Source organism: Pyrus communis, chromosome 1, assembly GCF_041283825.1.
Source record: "Pyrus communis isolate YQ-2024b chromosome 1, ASM4128382v1, whole genome shotgun sequence".
NCBI lineage: Eukaryota > Viridiplantae > Streptophyta > Magnoliopsida > Rosales > Rosaceae > Pyrus > Pyrus communis.
The window spans coordinates 24,362,764-24,388,262 of NC_142565.1; the positions used below are offsets into that span (position 1 = coordinate 24,362,764).

At 39.5% G+C, this 25,499-nt stretch overlaps 2 protein-coding genes across 3 annotated transcripts; one reads left to right on the plus strand and one right to left on the minus strand.

The window, feature by feature from the left end:
- The first annotated feature begins 13,923 nt into the window (after positions 1 to 13,923).
- Positions 13,924 to 16,245, plus strand: LOC148699416 (SET domain-containing protein). Of its 2 annotated transcripts, none has more exons than XM_088700019.1 (3): positions 13,924 to 14,772; positions 14,865 to 15,060; positions 15,159 to 16,245. In XM_088700019.1, the coding sequence occupies exons 1-3, from the start codon at positions 14,123 to 14,125 to the stop codon at positions 15,852 to 15,854; spliced, it is 1,542 nt and encodes a 513-aa protein (XP_088556145.1). In that variant the 5' UTR covers positions 13,924 to 14,122; the 3' UTR covers positions 15,855 to 16,245. The 2 variants fall into 2 exon arrangements, with proteins under 2 accessions (XP_088556145.1, XP_088556147.1); XM_088700021.1 differs by having other exon boundaries at positions 13,966 to 14,772; positions 15,195 to 16,245.
- Positions 16,246 to 16,500: 255 nt separating this feature from the next.
- On the minus strand, positions 16,501 to 24,191 carry LOC148699417 (chloride channel protein CLC-c-like). Its single transcript, XM_088700012.1, has 7 exons — positions 23,725 to 24,191; positions 23,406 to 23,606; positions 23,022 to 23,199; positions 22,643 to 22,905; positions 18,654 to 18,923; positions 17,340 to 18,468; positions 16,501 to 16,987 (listed from the first exon to the last, which is right to left on the minus strand). The coding sequence occupies exons 1-7, from the start codon at positions 23,925 to 23,927 to the stop codon at positions 16,895 to 16,897; spliced, it is 2,337 nt and encodes a 778-aa protein (XP_088556138.1). The 5' UTR covers positions 23,928 to 24,191; the 3' UTR covers positions 16,501 to 16,894.
- Between the last annotated feature and the right edge of the window lie 1,308 nt (positions 24,192 to 25,499).

Here is a 25,499-nt window from a genome sequence, read left to right on the forward strand (position 1 = left end):
CAAATCACCAAAGAACAAGGATACTTTCAATTAGATTCCAAGGAGGACAAGGAATGGTCCTTGTGGCAGATTCTAGAACTTCTAGAAGGGTTACATGTGGCATAAACTTAATGCACAAAAATAGGGCTTCTAGAACTTGATATTTAGGTGATTTAATGTGAAAAAGGAGTCCTCTTTGAAGTTGGAATTAAGGTAGGAAAAGATTAGGATAGGATAAGATAAGATAAGGTTGGATAAGGTTTGGATAAGATAAGGAAATTTGGATAAGGTTCCTTATTTCTTGCTCTTTCCTTATCTTCTTTGCATTTGGACTTCCTTCTCCAGATTTTTAGCCTTTCCTAGCTTCTCTTGACTTTAATTTCGTCCATCCACATTGCTCCATAGTTAAGCTATCCAATCCATGCCCAAAACTGCTCCAAATAGCCTCAAAATGCACTTTCTTGCTCCTTTTGCCATTAGGACCTAAAAACATACGAAAATAGCTTAAAAGACTAAAATAGATAGTAATTAAGTAACTAAATGCAAGGAAACAACATAACTAAGTAGCATAAATATGCTCCTATCAACTCCCGGTACAAGGTATCTTGTACATGTGGAGATTATGATGATGTTTCGGTGATTATCAACCAATTTGACAAGTCAATTCACTTTTGTTGGTCCAGAGGGACTACATTTAGACCACTTAGAGAAAAAAAATTCATCCTTGAATTTTTCAGATTTTATGGTGTTTCGATCAATATCTACTGTACCTATGATTCCATATTCATCTTCTTGTGTTGGTAAGCATTTCATCAACCATGGGTACGTGTTTACTTAACTGCATTTCGTATTATTTCTAAGGCAGGTAGACTGTTCAGAAGAATCGCTCAGACGTTGAAATTGTAGTTTTGATGATTAATTCCTCAATCACCCAATAAATACTCTGCTAAACGAATTTTACTGTTGGTGATTAAATCTTCTAGAAGTTACCCTTGTAGCGAGATGCCATGCATTCACTCCAGTTACCTTGTATCCTAGATTTGATGGACTTGTTTTGACCCTTAAATTCTTAAGTGTTTCTTTAGTCTTCTCGACACAGTTCTTGCTAAATCTGAGAGATATTCATTATGAATCTGCTCGCCAAGGTGTTGCGAACGACATTGTTCGGCTACATGGTGTGCATGCTGCTATTGTATCTCATTGTGATGTGTATTTTACTTCCAAGTCTTTGGCAATCTTCTTGAAGGCCATGTGTACTAAGTTTATGCCAGTACCACATTTCACCCTCATACTAATGGTTAGTCTGAACGAACTACTCAGACCTTAGTGGACATGTTGCATGTTGTCCATTCTACAATTAGCATGGTTGTAACATACAGTTATCTTTATTTTAGTTGCATGTAACTACGGTTACAATTTTTGTTTTGGGTATGACACCGTTGAGACGTAGTATGGAGATTTTATGCATAGCACATGATTGACAGTGGAGTATTACGAACAAGTATTTGAATAATCGAGATTACAATTTAGGGAATTCTGTGTTATTTGCGTTGTTGCCCGAGAGGGTAGTGCGTAAGTGTGGTCGAAGTGCTAATCAGACGATTTATATGTATTTCCCAATAAAGGGCAAGATGGTGCTAATCAGACAATTTATATGTATTTCCCAATAAAGGGCAAGATGATAATATTGCACCCTCAGGAATTTGTTGCTTGCTTATCGAGACAATAGTGAGTTGTCGATATCGCAGGCTACAAACCGTAATATCGATAACTTATTCGTTGTGTTCGTTAAGCAAGTGGACAAGTAGGTCCTTTTACGTTAGCATTATTAGTTATTTATTTATTGTTTGGGCTTTACCCAAGGATACTACACACTTACCTTCGGAGTACGTGACGCAACTAGTGCGTAGGTGAAAAATATTCTATGTTCAGATTTAATTTCAGCACAATTATTTTAACTTTACGTTATTATATGTATGTATTTTGACAGGATGTTATTATACATATATAAATACTTTCGACTTTATATTTTTATAAGAAGTATTATATTTTAGTATTGTATTGAAGGAGAATGAAAGTTTGAGTTTGGAGGCATGAAAAAGGAATTATTGCAATTTGATCGCGACGAAATGACATTCTCTTTGATGCAACCGCTCTAGCTTGATTTCTTCTTTATATATATGTATTGTCTTTCTATCTTAATAATTTTATATACAACAACTTATTTCAAATTTCGGGGACGAAATTTTTTTAAGGTGGGTAGATTGTGGTAGCCCATCCCTAATTTTACAATTTTATAAATTTTATAAGTGTGAGTTGACAAAATGCCCTTGGAAGAGAGATTGTTGACTTTCTTTGACCGTCTCTTCGTGATGCGTATGAGATATTATTTTACCGAATTCTTGAAGTACTCGATGGTACGAACGCATAGGCACAATCAAAATTGAATTTGGAGTTAGGAGGAAGATTTTACAAACTACAGAGAGTGATGGGTATTTTGGTAAATTCATGTTTTCGGAGATTTTTCTTCTGCATTTTCATTGGTGACTTTGAGCTATGTGCCAAGTGAGGCCCACACCATTCCTCCCCTCACTCCCGTGTCTCCACATCTCTCTGGTCTACCTCTCATTATTTTTCAAATCTCCCTCACCTCACTTCTCCACTCTCTGGCTACCACCTCACCTTATCACACACTCTCTCTAACTCTCCCCGTCTCTCCCTCAGCTCTCTCTTGCTTGTCCTTCTCTTTTCAAGTGCAGAGATATCCGACCACCGACACACTCCCACTTCAGTGAGCTGCACCTACTAACCTAGACCTCGACCACCATCTGACCCTCTTCATTTCGAACCCAGGCCAAGACCATGGAGTCCCGACGTCCTAACAGTGGCTACACCACTGTTCATCGTCTTCCTCAATGAGTTCCTGGCAAACCCTCAAGATTCCAAGCAAGGTAAGCCTCAAAACTGATGTGGGTCATCCTAAATCACAATTTCATGTTGTTTATGGCCTCATTATGACATTTGACACAGAAAAACACCTCGGGGGAAAGTTCCCCAGATTTCCCCGCAAGAAACCCGGCCTTTGCAGGCTTTTTCCGGTTGATGCTGACCTCGGCTCTACCTCATTTTGGTATACCCTTGTTCTTTATCTCCTAAGCTTCAATTTGACGTTTATTTCATGAAAAATAGTTAAGAATCGAGCTCGAACAGAGCTCGGGAAGTTTCCCTGCCAAAATACCAATGTTCTTCTTCGTTTAGTCAGGTGGGTTCGACCAACGAGCCTAGTGGGTCAACCCGACCCAAGAGAAAAGAAAAAAAAAAGAAGTATCCAAAGCCTAGATCCGCGACTCGGATCCGACTCCGAACTAGGATCCGACCTGGCCCAATTGCAATGTGGATCAAGAATATTCCTGAAATATTCTCTGAAATATTCCTGATGTTGACTTTTTCAGAAATTTTTCGAAAACCCTCCTTGACTAATTTCGATGCCCGAGTCCGTTTTTGACTTCCATTTAGTGAAATTCCGGAGTTTTAACAAAGTTGATCACTGGGGCGATTGGGTTGACGTTGACTTTTTACAAAATTTGCTCGGGACCCCTCTTAGTGTAATTCGACGCACTGACTCCAAATCCGCACTCCGTTTTCCCAAATTTAGTCGTTTTAGTTGAGTTTTACTAACGGGCCCCAATATTATGCTTAGGTGCGATTACAATCGGAGACTCCGACCTTTCTAGCTCGAACTGATGTGACATCATAAGTACCTGTGAGTGGGCCTTTTCTTTGATATATACATATATTTGTTTAGTTTCCATATACACATTTAATATGAATTTGTTATATGACTGCCATAATTAAATTAACGTTTATAGGAAATAACGTAACAATGAGAATTAGGAAATCATTATAAATCTCACGTGATGCCTTAATTAAATTTACAGCTATAAATAATATTATGTTGACTAGAGTTACCGATTCACTGTGGCATGACTATATTTATTTTATTTGCTCATCGTTTGTTGCACCAGTGTTAATACTCACCCGAGCTAAGGTCAGTCTTTCACGTGTAAGTTCACATCGCACCATACACTCACTTTGGATCCATTTTAGGTGCCAGTCATGTCCTAGATTGCTATAGGCAATTAGGACTCATATGTGATGCGCATAGCTCCAGTCTTCACGTGATTTTAGTACTAAAGTGTAAATCATTATTACACCAGTCTTGTTCATGTTAGAATACCTTTGCATGAACTTGTGTGCCTGCATATGTCGATGAGCACTTGATGTGATTTGTTTATTTCCGTGAGATATTGTGATTACTAGAAGTCATATGTTTTTTTTATGAATTTATGATGTATTGAAGTTTTGAGATATTACAGGCTACGGTCAGTATTTCATACTATATGTAGTATGTATATTTTGGAAACTATACTTGTTTTACTATGAGGGGTTACAATTTTTTCAAAAAGGTTTTTATTAAACTTTATTTTTAAGCCCACTCACCCTTATTTTTCGTCCCTCCAAGTTTTAGAGACAATGTTCGTGTCGACAAGGATTTTTGACAAACACTGATATCGGAGACTACTTCCGATGATATAATTCTCAATCTACTCTACTGTACTTTACTTATTCTCTCACATCACGTGTGAAATGGGTTCATTCCCGCTCACGAGTGCACTCTTATACTTAGGCACTTTTAGGTTTAAATTTACTCACATTTTCCACATCACTACACTTTATGGCTTTGTCACCCTCCTGGTGTCGGCTAGCACATCTCGATTCGGAGTCCAATTGGACATGCCGGGTCTGGGTGTGTCACTAAAAATCCTATCGATACATTACATCAATGTGTTATCCATAGGACCTAACAATTCCTAAAAAATGGTGCACTTATTATCATAAAACACATTGATATAATTCATAGGAATACAATTGATATCTATCAATAAACATTTTGCCTATACTGTAGTGCTTACCGTCCCATAATATACCACAACTTTGTTTTTTAATCAATCAAGGAGCGGCCATTATGTTTTAGATCAACATTTCCTGCAAAAATGCACTACAATAGAAAAGTACATAATAACTATGTACTTGATTTAGTAAATTTCATACCTTGTATTGTCTACTAATTAATCCTCTGGACTCCTTGTCAATGTGCTTGATTAAAAACATAATGCTCTTTCTTTGATTAAAAACAAGAATTGAAATTAAGTTTCCTTGGGTGTCTCACTGAAATCCAAAACAATGCATCTTTTGGGTCTCCTACTCAATTGATCAATCTTTTCAAGAAGAAAAATTTAATCATCTTTCAATCTTTTCTCCCACATATCTAATAATTTCCATTAGAATCTACTAACACATTACTAACCATACGTTGTCTTGGTCTCTAGTGAAACTTTGTGCCTATGTGGGTTTTCTTTGATATATAATTCATATGTATCACCGTACTTGTTTTTGTTGCTTTTAAGTAACAACAACAAAAACATTGGTAGAGCCACATGGAGGCCAGGCTAGGTTTAGGCCCATCCTGAAATTTAACGAATATAAGATGCGTTTGTTGCACCAGACTATCTCGGACTGGACTAGCTTCAGGGATTAAGTTGGACTGGCTTAGACTAGACTAAGCTAAACTAACTTAATGAAGTGTTTGGTGCAGTGTAGGACTAAGAAGGTGGACTAACTATAAATTATTTTTATATTTTAATTTATTATGATCAAAATTAATATATGAATAAAAAAAGGGCATATTCTTCTTCTTCATCTCGAATTGCAGGTAGACTCTGCAACTTCGACCCATTCAAAACCAGAAAACATCAGAATTTAATCCAACCCAACAAAAAAGAAATGGAATTTTAATAATAAAAAAAAGGCAAAGTACGATCTGCTTAAGAAGCTAACCTGGCAAAATTCGAAAAAAAAAAAAATAAGACCAAAGATTGGCGGTGATCGATTGCAGCCATTTGGCAAGCATCGTTGTTGAGCAAAAATTGTACACAATATACAAACAAATAATTGACTTGACACAATTTAACCCTCATTCATTTTTTGAAGAGGGTTTTATTAATTTGAGTTCGACCCATTATAGGCTATGCGCCTATTAATTACAAACCTTATTTTAGGAAAGGAATACCCTTTGATTCCAATATGAATAAATCGTAACTTGGGAATTTAGGTGTTTATTTGATTTGTGACTACACCGAGGTAGAGCCCTAGATTGCCTACGTACCCTCGTTAAGGGATCAAGTCACTCGTAGTTCTTTATGTATTTGTTGAGGTTTGATGCCTTGTGCAGTTTTAGATCTTGCGGGCAAGGACTTTGAGCCATTGGAGCTTTTGATGCCTTGTGTAGAGCAAGGACATTAAGCCATTGGAGTGGAACGAGGCTTCGTGCCATTTGAATCTTGCCGTGGCTTTGTGTCATTTGATATTCTTTACGGCTTCGTGCCATTTGTAGTGGCTTTGTGCCTTTTGATATTTGATACGGCTTCCTACCATTTGAGACTTTTCTTCGGCTTCGTGCCACTTGGGATTTGATACGGCTTCGTGCCATTTGGTATTTGACACATGACATGAGTTTAACCAATTTGAGGTGGTGAGTCCATCGAGTTTTGTACTTTGAGATGGTTCACATCCACGGTATTTGAAGTAATTTACATCCACAAATTTGGTGGCGTCGATGTTATCTCCATAATCCTTTATTTTGGATTGGTTGGACTCAACATGTCTCCATCACACTATTAGGCTCGTGCTCGTCCTCGGCTCTAATTCATAGGGTATACATTTACAAAGCCCATATGAATTTAGATGGGGAACCGTGGCTTTTCTTTGTTCTCCACGTGGGCAGTATTCCCACTTAACTTAGAGAGATGTTTTGCAGCAAGCTTCTTTCTTCTTCTACTTGAAGACTTCGAATTTTTCCAAGTCCCAAATAGGGCTTCAAGTGGTGGTGTTTGGAGAGGAAAACCATATTTTACCTTTCCATTTTTTTTGAATTTGCATGGAAGACAAATGCCCTTTTTTTTAAGTGACCACGTGCATGGTTTAAAAGACAAATTTCTCTCTCTTCTTTTCTACCGTAGCTTTCCTTTCCAGACTTGGCAATCTCCATTTTTTCCTTATCTTTCGAATTCCTGGCACGAAAGGCTTTGGGTGGAACTCATGTATCCCATGTTAATTTTGTACACGAGAACATTAGATTAATGCCTGCTGGTTTTCTTGTACAAGTGAGGTTGATCTCGAAGCCATAGTCTTGCTGCGTTTGTCATTTAGTCAAGTATAGTTGCTGCACACCTCCGAGCAGCGTCCTTGCATAGCTGTTGTTGGTGGTAGAGGCAATGGTCCTTTTCCTATTGTTGGCAGAGAAACAAATATCTTTTAGCTATTTATTTAGAGATATGGAAAAATTCCCTTCTTTCCTTTTGTCTTGTAACATCTGTCAGTTTGATTCCAATGCTTTTGGTTAATATTTTTGACAGAATATTTGATCAAAATGATACCCACATTTTAGTCCTTTGAAAGACTTCTTCCTTCTTTCTGGCAAATTCTTTGAAGCACGCTGCTGCTGACATGTTTCTTGTTTTATGCACAAAATTTAATCCATGGGGGCCATGCTCATAATGCTCACTCGAGTCTTGCTGTAGCTTTTTCCTTTCTCCATTTTATATATTTTTTTTGTCTGGCATCAAACAAACTTATAAGAAATAATGGAATTCTTATAAATTAAAATATGGCAGCTCAACAACTTGTTTCTTTTAAAAAAAAAAAAAAACTAAATCTTTGAGATGGTTTCTTCCACCATGTGTGCACTTGAGAGAGAAAGGCACGAGGACTCTTATGTTGTGGTTTTTTAAAAGAAACTCGCAGCAGCAGTTCTCTGGGCACCAGAAAATTGTGACGATAATCACTCTGTGGCGGAAGAAAATTGAGGAAGTTTGGCGTGAAGACGAATAAAGCAACGAAAGACGGTCATTTGCACGGAAAGTAAGATTGCTAGGGGAGGGTGAACAAATTTCCTCTACTATTCTCTCTCTTGTAGAATTCCGCCTGTGTAAGTTTATCTTACATTGCCGATCCCAAGCCCGGATAAAGAAGGATGGGGAGTGCGTTAGGTAGTCGACAGCTAGCACTCCTACGTTACGTCGAATACTTATGAAAATGAATCCAAAACGAAATCGTGCTAAAACTAGGGCGTCACCAGTAAGTAGCACGCTGTCTGGCCCGAGCACAATGATAAGTGAGCAAGGGTCGTTGTATCTCCATGGGCACCCGAATGCATTGTTAAATGAACAAGGGGGTCATAGAAACTTCTTTTTGAACAACTCCACTCAAAGTTGTTTGGGAGCATATGCTCCTATCAACTTTACATAGGACACACAAAAGAAGTACTTTGATCCTATTAGACGGGGGAGGGTGAAGAAGCTAGGACAGAAGGGTAGAGTTCAAGAGAGTAGAATGCATTTAGGAACGTGGAATATAGGAACCTTAACGGGAAAATCTATGGAAGTAGTGGAAGTTATGGTGAGGAGAAGGATAAGTATTATGTGCCTACAAGAAACTAAGTGGGTTGGTCTTAAGGCAAAGGATGTAGAAAACTCAGGTTTTAAACTTTGGTATTCGGGCATAAATAGAACAAGAAACGGTGTTGGCATCATTGTGGACAAGACCTTGACACAAGATGTTGTAGATGTCAAGAGCGTAGGAGATAGAATTATGGCAATCAAGATTGTAATAAGACAAGAACTCGTCAATGTGATTAGTGCGTAGGCACCTCAAGTAGGGTTGGATACGAGTTTGAAGGAGAAATTTTGGGAAGATCTTGGAGACTTGGTGCAAGGAATTGCTAAGATGGAGAAGGTATTTATAGGAGGAGATTTAAATGGACACATGGGCGAGGAGACAGGCAACTATGGAGGTTTTCATGGTGGCCATGGTTTTGGGGAGAGAAACTAGGATGGGGAAGCCATCTTGGATTTTGCATTGGCATATGATCTCTTCTTAGCCAACACTTTCTTTAAGAAGAGAGAAGAACATGTGATCACCTACAAGAGTGCGGTCGTCAAAAACACAAATAGATTTTCTTCTAATGAGGAAAGGGGATCGTATAACTTGTAAGGATTGCAAAGTTATACCAAGAGAGAGCTTGGCTAATCAACATCACTTGTTGGTGATGGATGTACATATCAAAAGAGAGAGAAAAACGAGCAAGACTTGGAAATGCCCAAGGACTAGATGGTGGAATCTAGAAGGAGAAAAACAAGCCATTTTCAAAGAGAAAGTAATCACCCAATGCATGTGGGATAGAGAGGGGGAAGCTAGCCAAAGGTGGGATTCCATGGCTAGCTGTATCCGAAAAGTAGCAAAAGAGGTATTAGGAGAGTCCAAGGGCTTTGCTCCACACCAAAAAGAATGTTGGTGGTGGAATGAGGAGGTACAAACAAAGGTGAAGCTAAAAAGGAATGTCGTAAAACCTTAGACAAGGATAGGACCGATGAAAATGGTGAAAGGTATAGAATAGCGAAGCAAGAGGCGAAGAAAGCTGTGAGAGAAGCTAAGCTAGCCGCTTATGACGATATGTATAAGCAACTAGATATCAAACAAGGAGAGTTGGATATTTATAAACTAGCTAGAGCAAGGGAAAAGAAGACAAGGGACCTAAACCAAGTGAGGTGCATCAAGGATGAGGATGAAAAGGTTCTTGCTACAGAGAACGCGATCAAAGACAGATGGAGAGGTTATTTCAATAAAGGACATGAAATGAGTACTTCTTTGGGGGAGTTGAGTAACTCAGAAGAGTGTAGAAACTACTCCTTTTACCATCGAATCATGAAGGAAGAAGTGGTTGTAGCTTTGAAAAAGATGAAGCATAGAAAAGTAGTGGGCCCAGATGATATACCGATCGAAGTGTGGAAAGTCTTGGGAGAGACAGGTATAGCATCGCTCACATACCTTTTCGATAGGATTTTGAAAACGAAGAAGATGCCAAATGAGTGGCGAAAGAGCACTACAAGAATAAGGGCGACGTGAAAAATTGCATGAACTATGGGGGTATTAAGCTAATGAGTCATACAATGAAGCTCTGGGAGAGAGTCATCGAGCATAGATTGAGGCAAGAGACACTGGTTTTGGACAACCAATTCAGGTTCATGCCAGGGCACTCAACCATGAAGGCAATCTATCTCCTACAAAGATTGATGGAATGATATAGAGATAGGAAAAAGGATTTACACATGGTCTTTATAGATTTGGAAAAAGCGTATGATAGGGTCCCAAGGGACATTCTTTGGAGGATTTTAGAGAAGAAAGGAGTACGAGTAGCATATATCCAAGCTATAAAGGATATGTATGATGGAGCAAAGACTGTTGTAAGAACTCATGAAGGACAAACCGAGAGCTTCCTCATAACTGTAAGGTTACATCAAGGCTCATCCTTAAGTCCTTACTGATGTATATTTAAACTAACTTAAATAATAGATTAATTTAAACCAAATTAAACTCACAAGGGCATGAATCAATTGTAGTAATATATGCAAATACGAGGTCGATCCCACAGGGATTGCTTTAACACCAATTTAACCAATTAATCACGCTAGACTTAATTAAACAACAAAAAATAGATTGAATTGAATAATTGAGTAATTGATTAAAACTAAACTTAACAAGAAAAATATAAGACAATTAACTAAAACAAACACATGACACAAGAAAGCCCAAGGTTATGAATCCACCAATAACAATCCTATTTACTTTTCCTAGACCCAATTACTATCCAATTACCATGCCAATGTTAGAGGTTGTTCTTTCTAAGGTATGAATTAATCCGTGGTCAAGCATCAACTCTTGTATCTGTACATGAAAATTATATCCTATAGGTTAGGCATACAATTAAACACATAAAAACCCATTAAGCATAGAAGAATCACGTCAACCAAGTAGGACTAGCTTGATATTTGGTCATCCTCATTAGTTTGTCTACTCTTCTTAATCTTAGTTCCAATAAACCTAATTGATATTGGTCATCCTCATATATTTATCTAAATCTCTAGATGCAAAATTCCTAAAGGTGATCAGTCATTAGAAACGTGAACCTAGAATAAAATACCCACAAAGATTAAGAATATAACACGACATATAATCGGATAATAATTAACAAAGTACTTCGCAAATATTCATGTCATGGTTTCATCATAAACCTTAGAAAATAACTTAGTTACACATAGAAATAAAAATAAAAAAAAGATAGAACCCGGAATCCATGGCAAAGCACGTCCCTAAGCTCTTCTTCACTTATTGCGGAGATGGTAGTATGGTAGTATGATTGTGTGGTAATATGGGTATGTGGGGTGGATGGATGGATGGATGGATGATGGATTAGAGAGATCTTAGGGACCTTATTTATACTAGAAAACCCTAAAAAGTTTGGGAGAAATTCTCCTAAAATAAAACAAACTCCTAAACAATTTATGACACAAACTAGGAAACAATCGTTCTTGACTTGAGAAACACGTCATCTTCCTTGAAAGCCAGTTTTGGGGTTGATTTATCTTCTGGAAAATTCTGTAAAAATATGAGAAACGTAGATTTATCTCTTATCTTTCCAAGCATATATCGCACGTCACTAGAAAAAATCAGGAAGGCCTTCAAATCTTCATTCTCCTACAGCTGCGCAATTCTGACGGGAAAACAACTTCTGCGGAATTGATTTGTGAAACTGGAATGAATGGCTCCATGGAAAATTATGAAATTCAAACGCAATGATCATCAGCCTCTTAACTTCGTTCTCCAATTAGCCTTGTATCAAAACTCCTCCGGAAAGTAGAATTATCACCAAAAACATCCTAAGTGCACAGAATGGCTGAAACTGAGAAAATGAAAGTAATAAGGTTCTTTTATAATCAATTCCTTAACAAAACTTAGGGATAATTAATATGAAAATATGATAAATAATACACCTATCACTTACCTTTTTGCATTGGTAATGGATGAGTTAACGGAGCATATTCAAGATGATATTCTTTTTGCAGACGATATAGTGTTGATAGATGAAACTCAGGAAGGGGTAAATGCAAAGCTTAACCTTTGGAGAGAAGTGTTGGAAACTAAAGGTCTTCGCCTAAGCTGATCAAAGACAAAATATATGGAGTGCAAGTTCAGTGCAAATGGAGGCCAAAATGAGTTAGAGGTGAGGATCAGAGATCAGGAAGTACCAAAGAGCGACCGCTTTCGCTACCTAGGATCTATCTTGTAAAAGAACAGAGAATTAGATGGAGACCTCAACCATAGAATACAAGCTGGATGGATGAATTGGAAGAGTGCATCCAGCATGTTGTGGGATCGTCGTATGCCACTGAAGCTCAAGGGAAAATTTTATAGGACGACAATAAGGTCGGTGGTGCTGTATGGCACGGAATGTTGGGTGGTGAAGCATCAACACGTACATAAAATGGGTGTAGCGGAGATGAAAATGCTTCGTTGCATGTGTGGGCACACAAGAAATGATAAGATTAGGAATGAGGATATCCGAGGTAAAGTAGGAGTAGCCGAAATTGAAGGAAAGATGAGAGAAAATCGGTTACGGTGATTTGGACATGTATAAAGAAGGCCTACTGACGCTCCGGTTAGAAGATGGGACTACAGGATAGAGGTCCAGGGTCAAAGAGGTAGAGGAGGACTTAGGAAAACTTTGGAAGAGACCTCTAAGAAAAGCTTAGAGTACTTGGATCTAACGGAAGACATGACACAAAACTGAGCGCAATGGCGTTCTAGGATTCATATAGCCGACCCCACTTAGTGGGAAAAGACTTTGTTGTTGTTGTTGTTATTCTCTCTCTTGTAGGGTACAATAAATTGCTCTCTGAAGTTGATTTAATCATCTACTTAAGGTAGACTTAAATAGACTTTGGAAGTAATTTATTTCATTTTCCTAGAAGGATCTAATTTCCAATTAAACTGGGATTCTACATCAAAATAGGAAACAATCTTATGTTTCCTAAAGCAAGGGAAGATCTCTACACCTGCTACCCTTTCCTACGAGCAGCTCAACAGGTGTGGGGCCATTTGTGGAGCAAAAAATAATCAATAAAATTATGGAGGTGACATGTGGACTTTTGGGTTAAAAGGACAAAATTATCCTCGAGGCACACCAGGATTCCCACGCACATGCAATAGACAATAATAGCTCAATCAAGGAAGAGTAAGAGGTGATCAAAATGGTATTTATTCAAATCCTTCTCATCACTCCTCATCAAATCCTTATTCAAAAGGTAACTCCCAAATTTCCTATTTAATTTAGGATTAATTACCATGTTAATTGCAAGATATTATTTCACATAATATCTTGCAATTATTCCCCCAATTACACCATATATGGCTGGCCACTATTCTCCAAATAGGGCCGACCATTCCCCTATAAATAGCCCTAATTACAACTAAAAAGCTAAGTCATTTGCTACCCACAAACTTCTAAACACATTCTTTTCAGAATTCTAACTTTGGCATTGGAGATTCTTCAACCAAAGTCCCCACCCCATTCATCATGGGCACGTGAGACTTTTGACCTTAATCTTGGGTGTTACTATTTTGCAGGTGCATTTTCGTCAATGGAGAAGACATAAATTTTCGTCAAAATGGAGTTGATGAAGGCAAAAGGGAGAAAGCCGAGAGATCAAGAAGGAAGGAGGTTATGGGAGGGATCAAGAGGGAAGAAGGTTATGGGAGGTGTCAACAAAGAGGGTTTGAACGAGCTTCTTGGGACTCTTGAGTGGGATAGTCTTGCAGTTGGAAGTGAGGAGATGGTTGGATTGATTGGAGAACGTGTATTGGAGGAGTACGAAGAAGTCCAAAGTCCAGATGATGAGGTTGTTATTTACACACTTGAGAGTGAGCATGTGGGAACGAAGAGGAAGGGCCGGTACACGAAGGGGACGTCAAAGACTATGGGAATGAAACGGGAGGCGAAGAACATAATGGTTGGAGACACCAATTTTTAAAGACGCCTCTTGACAAGGAAGGGTGGCTGTTAACCGTATCTCCTAAACCCTACCCTCGCATACGAACCGCCCTTTTTTTTTCTAAGTGGCAAATCCGTAAATAAATCAAAATACCACAATTCTACAATGTGAAAATCCTCCTCAACTGAGTCTAGACTATGGTAATGGGGAGCAGAAGCCGCCAAAGCAGCAGCAGCGGCAGCAGGCGGGTGAGGGCGTTCAAGCGATGGATGAAACAGGAAGGGATTGAATGTAGCGACGCCCTCGAACTGCGGGACGACGGAGCTACCGCCGGAGGAATGGGAATCAGTGTCAGAGCCGTCGCCGACCTCAAGGAAGAGGACGTGGTGGCCAGAATTCCAAAGCTGGCGTGCCTCACCATCAGAACCGCCGCCGCTGCTGCCGAACCTGAGGCTGCCGAGGCTTTGGAAAATGAGGAGGAGTTGGTCGGGCTGGCGGTGGCTCTGATGTACGAGAGGAGCCTTGGGGAGCGCTCCCGATGGGCCCCGTACCTGGAGCTGTTGAGCGAAGAAGAGGCGGCGGCGTTGCCGTTGGTTTGGAGTGCCCAAGAGGTGGAGCGTCTGCTGCAAGGGACGGAGCTGGAGGCGGCGACGGTCAAGGCGGAGAGGTCTGATATGAGGAAGCAGTGGAAGGAGAGCGTTGAGCCCTTGCTGCTCATGCTTCTTAATTCCAATTCCTCCAATTCACTCCAATTCCAGGACTACTTAGTAGCAAGGACATTCATTTCTTCTCGGTCGTTTCAGATTGATGGTTACCATGGAATCGGAATGGTTCCTTTGGCTGACCTGTATGTGAACTGTAATTTCATACATTTCGATTCGATTCAATTCTCAATTCAGTACAATTGAATTCCATTCCTTTCCATTCCATTCCATTCAGGTTTAATCACAAAACCGCAGCTGAGGATGTCCACTTGATGACCTCTCCTCAGAGTGGTCAATCTGACTCTGACACCCCCCAGCAAACCACAGAATCTGCTTCTGCTCCTTCTGATGCTTCCTGCGAGGAGGACGAGGACGAGGACGATGATGATTTGGAAATGACTATGGTGAAAGATGTCAAACTTGGAGCTGAGGTTTCCTCTCTCTCACTTTCATTGTTTCCTCTCTTTCTTCAATTCTAAGTTTCTGCTTTCATGTTTCCTAACTACTCAACTCATTATGTTATTTTCAGTGCTTTGCTTTCCTTTTTCTTTTCTTTTCTTCTCAGGTCTTTAATACATACGGGCCATTGGGTAACGCAGCACTGCTTCACAGATACGGTTTTACAGAGCCTGATAATCCATATGACATTGTCAATATCGACTTGGAACTCATCCTCCGCTGGGGTTCCTCCTTCTCTGGCCAGCATCGTAGAGCAAGGGTATCCCTCTGGAAACGATTTCATTACTCTGGATGTGTCACCCACGACTATGAATATTTTGAGATTTCATTTCATGGACAACCCCAATTTGACATGTTGGTTTTATTGTACATAATGCTCTTACCCGACGAAGAATACTATAAATTGGATCTTGCTATTGCAACTGCTGGAGGAAGCTCCGATGAACCTATGCCTGTCGACATCATTTTTCCAGACAAAAGCCAACAATTGCGCCACAAAGCTGAAATGTTGACCGAGGAACTGTTGCTGACAAAATCTCTTTGTAATGCTCTTTCGTCCCTTGCAGATATGCGGGACAGCCTGTATGGTGCAAATTCATTAGAAGACGATATCAGAGCATTGGGCAGGTGTAGTTGCATAAGTGAGAAAAAGTTGTACCATTCTTTGGTGCTTCGTATCAGTGAGAGGAAGATCCTTCGGAAGCTTCAAATATATGCTGCTAATGCTAAAGAAGCCTCTTGGACAGACAAGTTGAAAAGAAAATGAATGTCTTGGCTTTCCTTTTTGCACTCCCTGTTTTCATGCACTGGCTAAGAGTTCCTTGCCAAAGTGAAGGTATGGAAGTCACAATGCTGTCATGCTGCCATAAGAGTGATTATTTTTGCTGAATTGGAGACCATTATGAAGCACTTGGGGCAGTACTTTCTCGTTTCCCCGCTAGAAAGCTCTAGCTGAATTCAGTTTTGTGGCATTTTTATAAACCATCCTTTTAAACTTGTCACGGAGAATAGGACTTGGCAGAGCGTTGTTTCTTCTTCTTCTGTCCAAGTCCTCTCCGTTGATTGTGGGTCTGTACATGACTGTCAGTCATCTACAAATTTTGTAGTTACTACAGATTGCTTTCACTTCTTAATTAGAGCACTTATTTTCCTGTGCACTTTGAAAAATCTCCAATATATATGTGTGCGTCTTTCGGGTTATTGATCTTTATAGTTGTGATTGGAATTGAAGGAAAGAAGGATGCATTATGACTGCTCGACGAAACTCTGGAAACCTGTAGCTTTAAGTCTCAAACGACCTTCACCAGTCGTTTAACTGCACGTACCTATGCTATGCACTAAACTAGAGATAGAAAAACTGAATCTATAACATGATTCACAACTGACACTTGTTAAGCTTGAAGATAGAGAAATTTTGAGCACGAAGTGTCGTCACATTGAAGTGTATCAGAAGTTTTACATTATCAAAGACATGAATGATTCTGTAACAAGAAAAATATATGAATGATTAAAACGAATGATTTACTCTTTATTTAATGTAAATAATGTACAATGATGATATATCATAGAGTTTGCTTTTAGATCTTCCCGGATGATATTGGATGGATACAGATCTTCATGATTCATGAAAACAATAACCTCTCCAGATGAAACAAAAACCTGCCTGCCTCCATTTAACATGCTACCAAGTCTTGATTAAAAATCTTGCTTCCGACGACGACCAACGACTTAATCAAGCCGTTAACACAGACGAACATAAACACATATCGCATCTGAATTTTGATTCCGCCAGTCGGTCTGGTCTACTTATGACTTATGAGCCTTTATATGCGGGTAAAGTCCCAAAATGTGCTCCGGCATGAAGTCATGTCGCGTTAGAATTCCGACGATTGGAGGTCTCTGTCATCCCCATGCGCAAAGAAAAACATGACAAAGTTGTTTAGAGAAGCGTTTCAGGAATTCTTATGAATATTTGGAGCTGTTACTCCACTTCAGTTTGCATTTGGACAAGGAACTTTCAGAGTATCAGAGAATTTCAGACACAATTGTTAAAAATACACTACAAGAACACTACCAATGAACCACACAAGCACTTCGAAAACACTACAAATCAATCACAATCTTAACACATTTATTCTAAGTTCCATGGAAATTTATGTCCCTCGTCCAAACGTGCAGTAACAGTCGCTAGTTTAACTTCAACAAGAGAGCAGAGAAAAAGAGACCATGGCAAAGGAGGAGAACAACTTACCCCTTGGCTCTTTGGTACCAAACATAGATGTCTGAGACCGAGTTTCCGAAAGAGAATAGCAGCTTTGGCAAGTGACATTGTCTCAACAACTGTGTATGGAGACGCATTTGTAATAGGATGGAGATCAACATACATATCGATCTCCTCTTCTTCAATATCAAGATCCTCCACTTTGATTCCCTTTCCTGACCCTGCCTTTGCGAAATCAAATGCGGCAAATCTCCGTAGGATCTCTTCTCCACAAACAACCCTCTCCCTTGAAAAAACCTTACCCTTAAGCAAAATAAGCAAATGAGACCTTAAAACAAGACCGCACAATTCTGGAGCATCTGAAAAAGGCGGTTCATCAATCACAGGAAATCCATTGTGCCCCGTAGTCCTCAAAGCATCCAATATACGCCCTACCTTCTCAATCCCAGAAAAAGTAACCAATGGTCCAGTAGCAACATCAGCTGTGACCAATTGCCTCATGTAAGGTTCTGCATGAGCCTCCAAATAAGGCAGTCCTTTTATTTTGACTATCTGGTCGTAAATTCCCTTGTTGAAGTTATCAGCCACAGTTTTTGAAATAAGGAGAACCAACATCACAAGGGGAAGCAACAGTAAGTCATTCGTGAGTTCAAGCAGTATAATGCAGAGCGAGACTGTCATTCTCATAGTGCCACCCAGGAAGGAGGCAGCTCCTAGTAGAGCAAATAGACCTGTGTCTAGAGTAGAGATTGATTCAAACAACCTCCCAACAAGACGTCCATAGCAAGCTCCAGCTAATATGACAGGGATAAAGAGCCCAGAAGGAATTGCAATGCCATAAGTCATAATTCCGAGGCAGTAAATGGCGGCAAAGAAGATGAGAAGTGAGGAAATGTGAAATTCTTTTTTTGTACTGGTGCTGAATAGATTACGAATGGCATCATCGTTAGTGTTTAGAAAGAGGGAGGCGAGGTCATTATAATAGCCCGAGGGGCAATTGAAACTTTTATAGTTACCAGATTTGCCAACAGTAGGACAACTCACACTCTCGTCAGTAGGGCATAGTTGGCACTCTGCAAACCATGGCAAGCCATAAGAAAGACATGATGTCAAGAGGGCAATGGTGATAACAAGTAAGATTTTGGGAGCAGCACCCTTTCTGCAACAAAAGGAAAACCGGATAAATTAGGAGAGAAACAAGAAAACCTGATTAAAGGCAACAAATCCAAAGTAAGAACAAGAATCGAATCAGAATTGTAATCATGTCACCAACAAATTTAGAGGTGGTTATTTTATAGGTAAAGTCACAAATCTTAGTAGTCACGATTGGGTAAGAGAACATACTCGTGAATGATGCTATAAGTTCGTATGACCTTGTCCACGAGATAGTTATATATGCTTCCAAGAATACCTCCAACAGTTCCTAGGAATAACACTGCTAGTATATCGGGGCCACTATACGTTGCACCGGCTGCACTGACATCATACATGATCAGACCTCCTTCCCCAAATAACCCACAATTTCCTGTAGTACAATATTGTATAAAGCCTCTCAAAACTATTGCAACAACTGCTGTTGTGAAAAATGTCCTCCAAAGAAGAGCACTCCGCCACCTGAAGTTTTCCCGGTAAAGATAACAAATATTCTCAGGACCTATTATGTTACACGTTACAAGAGTTGCATTTTTTCTGTTTTCACAGTGACACAAAAAAGAAAATGCAAGTTCATTTTTTAAGACTATTCTCATAATTTATAGCATAATACTTCAACCACTTATGTCGTAAATATACTATCATATAAAAGGAACAAGAAAGCAAATGCCATCAGAACAAACTAAAGTCATTCGACGTGGGAAAAAAAAAGGATGGAAACAAGATATTTGTTTACTATTGTTTCCTTACTTGATTGTACATATAAATATAATTTTACCATAACTATTGTTTAAACTCTGCCTGTGTAAGTTTATCTTACATTGCCAGTCTCAAGCCCGGATAAAGGAGGAGGGGGAGGGCGTCAGGTAGTAGACAGCCGGCACTCCTAGGTTACGTCGAATCCTTATGAAAATGAATCCAGAATGAAATCGCGCTAAAGCTAGGGCGTCACCCGTAAGTGGCGCACTGTGTGGCCCGAGCACATTGATAAGTGAGCAAGGGTCACTGTATCTCCATCGGCACCCGAATGTAGTGTTAAATGAGCAAGGGGGTCATAGAAACTTCTTTTTGAACAACTCCACTCAAAGTTGTTTGGGAGCATATGCTCCTATCAACTTTACACATGACATACAAAAGAAGTACTTTGATCCTATTAGACGGGGGAGGGTGAAGAAGCTAGGACAGAAGGGTAGAGTTCAAGAGAGTAGAATGCCCTTAGGAACGTGGAATATAGGAATCTTAATGGGAAAATCTATGGAAGTAATGGAAGTTATGGTGAGGAGAAGGATAAGTATTATGTGCCTACAATAAACTAAGTGGGTTGGTCTTAAGGCAAAGGATCTAGAAAACTCAGGTTTTAAACTTTGGTATTCGGGCACAAATAGAATGAGAAACGGTGTTGGCATCATCGTGGACAAGACCTTGACACAAGATGTTGTAGATGTCAAGAGGGTAGGAGATAGAATTATGGTAATCAAGATTGTAATACAACAAGAACTCCTCAATGTGATTAATGCGTAGGCACCTCAAGTAGGGTTGGATACGAGTTTGAAGGAGAAATTTTGGGAAGATCTTGGAGACTTGGTGCAAGGAATTGCTCAGATGGAGAAGGTATTTATAGGAGGAGATTTAAATGGACACGTGGGCAAGGAGACAGGCAACTATGGAGGTTTTCATGGTGGCCATGGTTTTGGGGGGAGAAACGTGGATGGGGAAGCCATCTTGGATTTTGCAATGGCATATGATCTCTTCTTAGCCAACACCTTCTTTAGGAAGAGATAAGAACATGTGATCACCTACAAGAGTGGGTCGTCAAAAACACAAATAGATTTTCTTCTAATGAGGAAAGGGGATCGTATAACTTGTAAGGATTGCAAAGTTATACCAGGAGAGAGCTTGGCTAATCAACATCGCTTGTTGGTGATGAATGTACATATCAAAAGAGAGAAAAAAAGAACAAGACTTGGAAGTGCCCAAGGACTAGATGGTGGAATCTAAAAGGAGAAAAACAAGCAATTTTCAAAGACAAAGTAATCACCCAATGCGTGTGGAATAGAGAGGGGGAAGTTAGCCAAATGTGGGATTCCATGGTTAGTTGTATCCGAAAAGTAGCAAAAGAGGTATTCGGAGAGTCCAAGGGCTTTGCTCCACACCAAAAGGAATCTTGGTGGTGGAATGAGGAGGTACAAACAAAGGTGAAGGCTAAGAAGGAATGTTGTAAAACCTTATACAAGGATAGGACCAATGAAAATGGTGAAAGGTATAGAATAGCGAAGCAAGAGGCGAAGAAAGCTATGAGAGAAGCGAAGCTAGCGGCTTATGACGATATGTATAAGCGACTAGATACCAAAGAAGGAGAGTTGGATATCTATAAACTAGCTAGAGCAAGGGAAAAGAAGACAAGGGACCTAAACCAAGTGAGGTGCATCAAGGATGAGGATGGAAAGGTTCTTGCTACAGAGAACGCGGTCAAAGACAGATGGAGAGGTTATTTTCATAATCTTTTCAATGAAGGACATGAAAGAAGTACTTCTTTTGGGGAGTTAAGTAACTCAAAAGAGTGTAGAAACTACTCATTTTACCGCCGAATCAGGAAGGAAGAAGTGGTTGTAGATTTGAAAAAGATGAAGCATAGAAAAGCAATGGGCCCAAATGATATACCGATCGAACTGTGGAAAGTCTTGGGAGAGACGGGTATAGCATGGTTCACAGACCTTTTCAATAGGATTTTGAAAACGAAGAAGATGCCAAATGAGTGGCGAAAGAGCACTTTGGTGCCTATTTGACATATAAAATTGTATGAACTATAGGGGTATTAAGCTAATGAGTCATACAATGAAGCTCTGGGAAAGAGTCATTGAGCATAGATTGAGGCAAGAGACACGGGTTTCGGACAACCAATTTAGGTTCATGCTAGGGTGCTCAACCATGGAGACAATCTATCTCTTACGCAGATTGATGGAAAAATATAGAGATAGGAAAAAGGATTTACACATGGTCTTTATAGATTTGAAAAAAGCGTATGATAGGGTCCCAAGAGACATTCTTTGGAGTATTTTAGAGAAGAAAGGAGTACGAGTAGCATATATCCAAGCTATAAAGGATATGTATGATGGAGCAAAGACTACTGTAAGAACTCCTGAAGGACAAACTGAAAGCTTCCCCATAACTATAGGGTTACATCAAGGCTCATCCTTAACACCTTACCTTTTTGCATTGGTAATGGATGAGTTAACAAGACATATTCAAGATGATATTCCTTGGTATATGCTTTTCGCAGATGATATAGTGTTGATAGATGAAACTCAGGAAGGAGTAAATGAGAAGCTTAACCTTTGGAGAGAAGTGTTGGAACCTAAAGGTCTTCGCCTATGCCGATCAAAGACAGAGTATATGGAGTGCAAGTTCAGTGCAAATGGAGGCCAAAATGAGTTAGGGGTGAGGATCGGAGATCAAGAAGTACCAAAAAGCGACCACTTTCGTTACCTAGGATCTATCTTGCAAAAGAACGGAGAATTAGATGGAGACCTCAACCATAGAATACAAGCTGGATGGATGAAGAGTGCATCCGGCGTGTTGTGTGACCACCGTATGCCACTGAAGCTCAAGGGAAAATTTTATAGGACAACAATAAGGCTGGCGATGCTGTATGGCACGAAATGTTGGGTGGTGAAGCATCAACACGTACATAAAATGGGTGGGCACACAAGAAATGATAAGATTAGGAATGAGGATATCCGAGGTAAAGTAGGAGTAGCCGAAATTGAAGGAAAGATGAGAGAAAATCGGTTACGGTGGTTTGGACATGTACAAAGAAGGCCTATCGACGCTCTGGTTAGAAGATGCGACTACGGGACAGAGGTCCAGGGCCGAAGGGGTAGAGGAAGACCTAGGAAAATCTTGGAAGAGACTCTAAGAAAAGACTTAGAGTACTTGGATCTTATGGAGGACATGACACAGAACCGAGCGCAATGGCGTTCTAAGATTCATATAGCTGACCCCACTTAGTGGGAAAAGGCTTTGTTGTTGTTGTCGTTGTTGTATCTCACATTGTTCCAGTTCTTTCTTAAGTTTCTCTTATCTTTTCTCTTCTTCTTTTGTTCTCAATTTGTTTTATGCTCAAATGGCTAAACTCATTATTCTTATAAGAGAGGGAGAATGAGTGAGTGAGAAAGATGTACCACGAAGCTGCCTCCTCAAGAGCAAACAGAACACCACCAACTGGGGCACGAAATGCAGCAGCCACACCAGCAGCAGCACCACATGTGACCAAGTCTCTTCGGTCGCAATCATTCTTGAAGTATCTTAGCCATGACCAAGTTAAATGATACTTGCGAGAGCCCCCCTGCCCAAGGAAAGAGGCTATGCAAGCACCCGTATGAACCATGGGCCCTTCTTTACCAACCACGAATCCGGCAGACACACCAAGAATGGAACCAAAAATCTGCAAAATCCATAATGATAGGCATAAACTAAAGAAACCATGGTTCAATTTAAAACGCAAGTTCTAAACAAAGCAAGGGTCCACAGACACTGCAGTGGAGCGTAAAAATTTTACACCTTGACAAAGAGAGTGCTTGGAGCGAGTATTGAATGTGCATCGACACCATTTAGATAAGCTTTAACCTCAGGAATGCCGGAACCTGCTGCGGCAGGAGCAATAAAAGCACAAAGAGCTGCTGCAGCTGCTGCTAGAGCTACATTGATGGCAGCATATGCCGCAAAAGCCTTGTAATATCTGCACAGAAACCATATCTCAGTTTCATGTTCATATAACACTAGAAACAGGGCCCTTCCTGAATTTTTGGCTGCCCGGGGCGAAAAACTAAAATGGTAATTTTTCTATACGCCACTTTTGTTGGTTTTTTTGAGTAAAATAAATATATAAGAAGACATTCATTGACATGGGAAATGGGAAATGGGAAATGTGAAATGTGAACGTACTTTTTGTCAGACATGAGAGCTGTGGTCAAAAGAAGCTTGAATCCAGCTATATTCTCAACTGCAATATTATTGAAGAAGCCAACGAGGCCAGTAACGATCCCGATGAGAAGCGCAAAAGCCCACTTGAGCACAACATACTGAAATACTTGCACCTTCTTAGCTGACCTCCAGTCCTGCTTGAATATTTCATTCTCAAATATCCTGCAATTGTAAATGTTCAATTCATTCATTCATTGAAATCGAAATCGAGGAATCGAAATGGAAAGAGGGCAGGGTTGGGTTGGGTTGGGTTTGGTTTGGTTTGGTTTGGTTTGCTTACTCGTAGTCAAGGCTTTCGATGGAGCAGAGATTGGAACCAACAATGGCAATCTGAGAAGTAGTGTTCTTCCTCTTGCTAAGAAGTGGTTGGCTGCACGTCCTCCTCCTTCCATCCAACAAATCCAAATTCTCGATGTCGCCACCATCGTCACTCACCAAGCTGCTGCGACTGCTGCTGCTGCTTCCATTTTCTTCATTCATCATCTTATGAAATATTACACTGAGTGATTCCTTTGCTGCTGCCTGCGATTCCAGCCCAGAACAAACTAGTTGCTTCAGTTGTTGTCTCAGGTAAGCAGTAAGGTCAACGACTCAATCAGACCGATTCAAGACAGATGAAGAGCAGATGATAAAGAATTTACCGAACACGCAAACGGGCTAAAAATTCCCATAATTTTGTACAAAATGACAAGATTATTATAGTATAAACGGATCTCGCAAGATCGTTTTTCACGAAGACTATTAAATAAATCGAAGCAAACCAATTTCCAATTAATTATTAAAAAGCAGAATGTTGAGATGATTAGCCTATTGAAATTAAAACGATTTTAATTAATAAAAGAAACTAATGTGCAATAATAAAATTGAAAGAAAAAGAAACAGTTTTTAAAATACCAATTTATAAAAGCACTAGATTCCACCATCACCTGGCAATCCTATGTATTTTTACTAATTACTTATAATCTATATATGCCACTTTGAAGGTTAGATTTTCCTAAGTCATATTCTACTTGGAACCTCTAACATAGAATGTATATCTAACATGCAACCCGTCCGGACGTTCGGATCAAATCTGAACATGAAAGACTCATTATGCATTATGAAAACCCTTTTAAAAATCATGCAACCCTTAAGACGTGATGTTCATCTTAAGTGAAATTACAATTATTAACCAAATGAAGCTAGCGTCAATTTCAAGGAACCTTCCGATCAAAATTGCATCAAATTACTTTTCTAAAGATCCTAATGATGATCAGGCATTAAGACAATTACATAGTTTCAATCACAATGATCAATAATTCAAAGTATGCATACAATCAATCATAAGCAATTAAATAAAAATCACATATTCATGCTAAGGCTCAAGGCTTTGCCCTAGCAAAAGGAATTAGTTACACATATTCATAATTGAAATTATAGAAAATATTATTAAGAATAAAAAGAATGAAAACACCTTAAAGTAGAGAATCTTCAAAAAACCTTGCAATTACTCTCTGTCTCCAAAGTTGTATAAAAGAAAGCCTCCCCCAAACTAGAACCGACCAAAGCCTTTTTAATATACCTCTCTAAGGCCAGTGCACAAACACTAACAACCAATTATTTTATTCCCACTAAGAAACTAAATAATAATAAAATAAAATAGAAAATAAAACCCTAATTAAACTAGAAGAATCTGCCAAGTACTTGTCCAGCCACGTTTTAGCCTCAAATCTCCTCCAAATCCAGCCTATGATAGCTTGTTTTAAGGACTTGGACGTTCTGAACATATCTTCAGAAGGACACAAACCCATCCGAGATCATCTTGGGCTCCAAAAATGCAATTCAAGCCCAAAACGTTATTATTCCAGCAGTGCGCATTGCTCCTTTATTTTATTGTCAGAGAATCATTGCTTGGTAGAAAAATCTGATATTTTGATAGGATTAGGCCAAGCGACTCACGATCATCTTCCAACTAGAATTAATCCAAAATTCGTCCATTTGACCATGTTTTGCTCCAGAAAAAGTCGAAAGTCCTATATTAGAAATACAATTCAAAGTATCAAAATTCTTCTAAAA